The 7,621-nt window shown below is 40.0% G+C and overlaps 1 protein-coding gene across 1 annotated transcript; it reads right to left on the bottom strand.

Moving 5' to 3' along the window:
- Positions 1 to 253: 253 nt before the first annotated feature.
- Positions 254 to 2,545, bottom strand: LOC111023873 (thioredoxin F-type, chloroplastic). The gene is made up of 3 exons (XM_022301370.2): positions 2,163 to 2,545; positions 739 to 838; positions 254 to 624 (listed from the first exon to the last, which is right to left on the bottom strand). The coding sequence occupies exons 1-3, from the start codon at positions 2,468 to 2,470 to the stop codon at positions 490 to 492; spliced, it is 543 nt and encodes a 180-aa protein (XP_022157062.1). The 5' UTR covers positions 2,471 to 2,545; the 3' UTR covers positions 254 to 489.
- Positions 2,546 to 7,621: the final 5,076 nt, after the last annotated feature.

Here is a 7,621-nt window from a genome sequence, read left to right as displayed (position 1 = left end):
AATTGTTACACAATAAAGTTTAGGAATTAAATTATTACAAAACTTTAAAACTATAATTAAATTTCAAAAACTAAACATTACTTCAATGAAAGTACAACGACCAAAAATATTTTTTAACAAAAATAAAAATATAACCTTAGTAATGAGAAGTATTAATTTAGGTAGAACCTTATGTAGACTACAGAACTATAATCCATAGAAGTATGAATTGCTTCCCTCATGCATCATTTAAAGCAAAATAATTTTCAGAACATGTAGCAATTGTGATTGTCCATATTCAAATGTCTCTGTCCCAAACATTTATATACAGAATCATTTCCAGATCGTTGGAGGAAGAAGAATATTGTTGAATTGCTTCTTCCTTAGAAATTAACACAGTACTCAAAAATCCTTAAATTAATAGAGTAAAAATCAATAATGGGTCGTGGATAATACTATTCCTTGCATCATATTATTAGAATTCACGAAGAAGAGAAGAGAGGAGAATTCTCAGCTGGATCTTACAGCTTCAATAGCATGGACCAAATCATCAAACTTTGCCCCTGTTACTTCTTTAACAACCTTATTATCCTTTAGAATTTTGAAAGTCGGCACCACTTTTATGCCTAGTTCCTTTGCCAATGGCTGCCAAATAAATCACCATGAGAGAAAGAGCTCTAGTTTTCTTGTATGATCTCCTGTATGAATTATGCACATACATTCCTAAGCTCCAGCAAGAGTACAGATGATGAAACTAACCTTATTGTCTTGGTTGCAATCAAGCTTTAAGAAGACGACATCGAGGTATTTCTCTGACAATTCTTGAAATTTTGGGGCCATTACTCTGCAGGGTCCACACCTTCAGTGTAGTATTTAAGAACGAATCAAAGAAGTTTGTTAAGACGTTAAATTTGGGAGTTTGAAAACAGAGACAATAAAAGTAATGAACCTAAAATTTGATCAACAATAATTGACATTTACTCATTCCCTTGACGTCGAAGGTTCAAATCTCCCTACTCCACATTTTTCTTACTAAAAGAAAATTAATTAGTGATTAGTGTAGCATAGAGTCTGAAATTGCACAGAAAAACAAGGAAAAGTTGAATTATTTGTGCAAACCGAGCATATGCTCAAATAGAAGTCAGAGATAGGTGCCTTAACCATTTGAGCTATGCTCGGTTGATCTGTTATAATTCAACTTCTATTTGTAACTGTAATATGATCTAAGTCTATTTATTAGACTGAAATTCATTAATGAGAAGTGTGCAGATTTTATTTACTCTCATGGCTCAATCTTTTACTTGTATCTTATTGGCATACATAAGCTATTATGTTGTGTTTCTAGATGGCCATTCTCTCATTCTTCTCTCAAAATATCTTTCCCAAAATTCAGGCATCAACTAACCACTTAAGAGTTCCACCAATACAGAAAAGACTTCATCACAAAATGGCTATAGTCTGATGAAGCAAAATAGGCTAAAAGGAAAGACATTACATTCAAAATTGGAAAGGAAACACGCAAACAGCAGCTTGTATCATAACTTCAATTTTAGTTCTAAACATCATTGTTTAGGTAATCAAATCTTGCTTGACAATGATGAGTTTAAATAAAACTTGATTAGAAAGTAGCTAGAATACCCATTATGAATTGCCTTGAACTAATTTACCAGGTCCTTCAATTGTTAATCTTGTTATGAAATTTCAGCTATTAGGCTTATTAATTTGGTTCAGTCAGAGATTTGAACCCAAAATGCTATAAATCTCAAAGCTAAGCCCAGTTTTCTAGTCCTCATTATTATCTAAAAATGAAAAAGAAACTGTCTTCCCATGATTTCTTTAACCAAAGCCAAACTCAATATTAAAATAAAACGAGCGCCATCAACTCACAGTGATTACTGATTATTAATATAAAATTTTAAATCATTTGACAGAGGACGCCTAGGTAACACCAAAGTTTCTTTCCAATTTTTCCAAACCACGAGATCCATAAACAAGGCACAAAGATAGACAATATATCTATACTCTACTATACTAAGCATCGCCAAGCATGTCCAATTTTCGAAAAAAAAAATCAGTAAACCAGAAGTAAGCTCTCGCAGCCGTTACTCAACAATCTCAAGCAGTAATTTACGGAAACCACAAAAATAAGAAGCATAGGGATATGGATGCACAGAAAGACAGACCATTGGGTGTACATATCGAGCACAACGGTTTTATCGCCGGCCGCATTGACGATGGGCCAGAAAGTGTCTTTGTTGACCTCGGTGACCTGGCCGACGGTAGCGCCGGCAGTTTCCAAGCTGGAATTGACCTTGAAGGTCCGATTTCCACCGGAAATACCAATGCTCCGGCTACTAGTGACACTCAAGCTCCTTGAACTGAAGCAGGTGCTCTTTGAGTCGGAAACTGCGGCGATCGGTTGCTTGCCGTTGCACGGCAGAGACGGCGAGGATCTGATCGACGGCGGGGAGAGAGAGAGACGCAGAGCCATGGAAGAGAGAGAGAGAGAGAGAGAGAGAGATTACGAGAAGGTTCAGAAATGGCGGAAGGAGAAGCTCGGATGTTGCGGGACAAGACGTGGATGGAGGAGGTTGATGGAATTACGATTTTACCCTTGTAGTTGGCGGGAGTTTGCCGCGAGTTTTGGGGCTGTTTTGGTCATTTAAAAATGTGGATTGTGGTGGAGAATGGGTAGATGTGAAAAGACTTAAACACGCTTTTTTGTTGGGAGCTGACCGTAAGTTGTGGGGCTATAATTGTAAATGTGTAAATTGTGGGTTGCTTGGCTGAGGGATGGTCTAATGGAATGGGGGAGTCGGAAAAGTTGATAAATAATTAAATTGTCATTCTTCTGGACTTGTGAAAGTACGCTGATGCCCTTGACATATCTGGTTTCAGAGTGAAAAGAAAGGGGCTGCCAAAGGAAACTAGTTTCTTTACGTAGAAGAATATAGGTTAAAATTAATTTTTATGGACTTTTTTGTGCAATTTCTTTGATATTTTAAAAAATACTTATTCATATATGATCCATCATTAATTATTATCTAAGTGTTGGGTTACTAAAGTTCGGTGGCTAATCCACAAGGTCAAACTCCTTACAACAGACGTCAGCGTAGCTTCAATTCAACACATTAGGAGAGATGAAAACGATTTGGCACATGCAATTGCACACTGGATGATGGTTTCGGAGAGTACGCTTTTGTGGGAGGCGTGTTCCCTTGATCAACTTTATCTTTTTTTTTTCCTAAGACAAAATTGTTGGTGGACATTAAGGTATGTTAATGCGTAGAAGTTTACTCGTATGGTTTGTTCACCACTTCTTGGGTGGACAACTTAGAAATGCATTTGTCATAATTTGTTGGTGAAACAAATTTAATTGATGGGAATATGTGTGGTTGTGATTGATTTGTTCAATGTTCGAGGTGTCAGAATTATCAAGACAACTGTTGCATTTCATATTTTGGACATCTCTTCCACATGACAATTGGATTGATTAATTTGTTTAATACTTTTCTGTAAGATCGACAAGTTAATCTATTTTGAAACTACAAAGATATTGAATCAACATTAGAAGGATTGTAGCCGGAGTTTCTTTGTAAATTTTCAAATACAAATAGTTTTGTGAAGTATAATATCTCATTTCTCTTTGTCAGAGGAATTGAGGAATGGGCCCTGAAGTCCGGATTATGGAAGGAGGCTGAGCCTTGGCCCCAACCCATTGTTGAAAACCAACGCACAAAGCTATGTGTGCTGGTTGCATAATGCGTGACATTTAACCCCCTAGCCGCACAATAAAAAGCTGGGGGGGGGGGGGGACTTGGGGACCTTGATATTGTGCGGCCCTTTGGGTCGCACACGTTTTCCGAACACTTTCTTTGACCGCCGCCAATTTAATCTTCGCTATAGTGCGAATTTCTGACGCAAGGGACCCACTTACTCTTTTGTGCATCCATTGCGCCCATTATAGATCAAAAGTTGACTTTGACGGCCTCCTTTGAATTTTTAAGGACCCGTTCACACTATCACCAATAGAAAGGAGGTATGTCATTCTCTCTCAGGTAATTTAACCCGAGATTTGCTCATTTCTTATATTCTCCTCTTAAGCTCATCAACTGACTTAAGCATCGGAGTGTGGTCAGCTGACACCACACCGGTGTTTATTCTCTTAGATTCTCTCTTGCTGCAGATTTTAGATCCCATTAGCTGACGGTCGATTTCTCGGGTAGATCGATTTGCTCGACTTGATCTAGGTTCCCCAAAAATTGCATCAATAGTTGGCGCCATCTGTGGGGATTAATTGTCAAAAAACACCTAAACTTGAATTACTACACCATGAACTTGAACGATAGCAAGCTGTCCCAGGGGAAACCATGAACTACGGACAGATGCAACCCCTTAACCCAACCCCGAGACATGTGACCCCTCAGCCGACTCTCTAACGTCCGACTCAGAGTGCTATAAAGGCACAGGAAAACATCACGGTCACTACCCACTTCGTAGACGACATCGAAGTGCCTCGGCGACGTCGAAGTAGGTACACCCAAATTAACCAAGATGTGTAGGGACTGAAAGGAGATATGACCCAAGTTTTAGCCCTGTTAAAATAGAAAGGGCACCAAGGAACTTGCGCCAGTTTCCCCTCTCAGGAACCGCCTATTCGAGATCTGGTTAAAGGAACGGCTCCCCTAGAAATGGAAGATTAATCACGAACAAGCTCGCTTCCAAATCCTCATGAGAAACTAACTTTGGGTGGAAACAACTGACCCAGGAATCTTCCCAGTAGTGTCAATTCCCCTAAAGCTCGAGTTTCGAATAAGCGACGATATCACCAAACCTGGTTGCAAAGAAACTTAGAGGGAATGGACACCAACGACCTGCGAGAATTCCTGGAAAATCGGAGAAAAGAACATGAAAATCGAAAACGGTCGGATCTGCGTGACCTCCTCAACCATCACCGTTAGATCCCTAAAAAGGAACGTCTAGATGCTGCACTAGGCAATCATAGCAACTACCCCGACAAGGTGTCGAATGAAGGAGAACCTCATGATGGATCGGGCACCACATTCGCAGATAATGACATGGCGGTAGCCATACCGCCCATGTTAAAATGGCCAACCATGAAACAATATGATGCCACTAAGGATCCATTGGATCACGTTGACACCTTTAGCGAATGGATGGATCTTCAAGGGGCTCGTGACGAGATAAAATACAGGGCATTCTCCCTGACCCTTATCGGGCCAGCTAGTACGTGGTACAGGCAACTTAAGAAACGGTCGATAACCTCTTTCCAAGAACTAACACGTGCCTTCCTGACGCAGTTTATAGGAGGACAGGAGCAGAAAAGACTAGCTACCTATCTATTAACGCTCCGGCAAAAAGCGAACGAAAGTTTTCGCAAGTATATTGTTCGCTTTAATAATGAAGCCTTCAAGGTGGAGGAAGGCGCTGATGGAACCGCCTTAACCGCTGTCATGGCCGGACTACGAGATGAAAGGTTTCTTTGGTCCTTAGGTAAGAAAACTCAAACTACCTTTTGACGATTTTATTGCCAAAGCTCAAAAGCACATGCACGTCGGTGAATTGCTCAATGTTGGAGAAAATCCAGGAAATTTTACTCGGAACACTGAAGCAAAAAGAGAGACAAGTTAGCAATAAAAAAATGCCAGCTAGGCTAAAAGAAACGAGGTAATAAAACATTAAATACTTACCTGGAGCCCTGAATTTAGATGGGATTTAAAAATGCTTCCCCTAGTGGAAAGCCAATCCCCACTAATGAAAAACAACTCACATTTCCAGTTTTTATTAGAACTAGACATAGTAACATTCTGCCTGTCACGGCGACAAGAAGCCTTATTAAGGGCCTTCCGCTTCCCAGCAATCTCTGGTGCCACTAAGGTCTCTTATCTTTCCTATTCTCTAAATAAAAGTACAAGTTTCCTTGAGGGGGAACAACCTTCAGAGTAAAGGTGTGAAGAATAGCATAAGCCTCCCCCGCCACTATATTGCTAGGCTATAAAACATGCGCACAATTGGTCACACCCGTTAGGAGCCAGTTGGGCAGGAGATAGGCAGACATTGCTCAGAAATTGTTGCACGCATGGATGTAGAGGAAGATGCAGACCATGAGAAAACATCCGTATATAAAGTTGTCTCACTCGGTGGCGGGCTACACATTCGCTCATCAGGACCTGACACGTGAATAATAATGTTCTTTGGAATCTCATAAGTAAAACGATAAAAATCCAGAATACTCTGAGTAACGGTAGAACGAATGCTGGTAAGTCCAACAGTTAAATGTCGGCGTGGAGACGACATCGAAAGTTGTGATACCTCAAGAGCTACAACAATGGCATCTATGCTCGAACAATGTACATCAGCCCTGTCTAATCTAACTTTGGTTATATTCACCCGCTCCAATATTGCAGTAATACTAGCACAGCTTAAATATACACTATCAGATTCTTCGAAGACCCTACCTGAAAACTCACCACTCGCTATCCCAGTAGCCGATCTTTCAGCCACCGCCTCAGCAAATGAACATTCCTTAGTATCGCCCCCACCCCGAGGTCCCTACATCTAAATGAGGTATGTGACAAGGAAGCCTAGCTGGGTCAAAACATTCTAAAGAGTCAAATGTAAATTATTCATAGCAAAGTTCTAAGGGACTAATGGCTACCGAACAAAATCCCTCATATTGTGAAAAAAAAAGTAAAAGATTAAAGAATGACCTCAAAAGTACCTTACCAAAACAGCCTCCAAACAAGCTTCTCCAAGGAAAAGAAACTAAACAGAACCTCAAGGATGCTCAAGCAAGCGACTTCAAGAATTCCTAACTAGATGCCCAAAAGGTGGACAACATCTCTGGTTGCACAACAAACCACACTATGCTCCTAAAACGGCCTAAAACCATCAAAACAAGTGCCCTGATCCCAGCAAATACTAATAGCCCGCCCAAGAATCCTTCAGAAACGTCAAAACTGCGCAATAAGTGACCTAAAACCTCAAAGACGCTCAATAAACCGTACTATCGTTGAAAGGAAAAAGGTAAACTTTCAAACGAAATGTGTGCAAAAGGATAAAGTGATACCTTTTTATATATATGTATGGACCACACACCTAAAAAAGAAGCGGCAAGGTGTGGCACTAAGGAATAATATTGCGCATTATATTGGGCGGCCGAAAGGGAATGGTGCAGAAATGAGTCTTGTTTTTTTTTAAAAAAAAAAAACAAGGACATTTTAGTGTGGCTATGTATAAAAGATGTATGTCCACTATGTTGAGAAGTTGGTTGTGCAGCCAATATATATATATATATGTAAAGAAGTGCCTTACCAAAGGAAGACGCTCGCAAAGAAGAGGCAATATTGGGCAGTACTTTGAGCAGCACGTTAGGCGGCAAGCTTGGCAATGTAAGCACCTCGTTGACGAACAACGACCAAAGAAAAGAACTGTTCGGTGATGCTTTGGGCAGCCGGTTTGGCAGCCTTCTTAAAAAATAGATATATATTATTAATAAAAAAATTGTTACTCACTAAAATTTAGAGAAGTATTCGACGAAGAATAATGAGGCAAATTCAGTGGATGGATGAGCTAAAGTAGACAAACGAGAGTCAAAATAAAATGCAAAAAGAAAAGAGGC

This window comes from Momordica charantia, assembly GCF_013281855.1.
Source record: "Momordica charantia cultivar OHB3-1 chromosome 6 unlocalized genomic scaffold, Mcharantia_2.0 BLBB01000006.1, whole genome shotgun sequence".
In the NCBI taxonomy this organism is placed as follows: Eukaryota; Viridiplantae; Streptophyta; class Magnoliopsida; order Cucurbitales; family Cucurbitaceae; genus Momordica; species Momordica charantia.
Note: the sequence above shows the minus strand (reverse complement) of the source record. Positions and strands in the feature narration are given on the sequence as shown.

What these genes read in the sequence shown, in the direction of transcription:
- LOC111023873 (XM_022301370.2), bottom strand. Translation starts at nt 2,470, where the DNA reads ATGGCTCTGCGTCTCTCTCTCTCCCCGCCGTCGATCAGATCCTCGCCG. An exon ending in CTCGATATGTACACCCAATG is followed by an intron (nt 839 to 2,162) that starts GTCTGTCTTTCT and finishes ACTACACTGAAG; the next exon opens with GTGTGGACCCTGCAGAGTAA. An exon ending in ATTGCAACCAAGACAATAAG is followed by an intron (nt 625 to 738) that starts GTTAGTTTCATC and finishes TTTATTTGGCAG; the next exon opens with CCATTGGCAAAGGAACTAGG.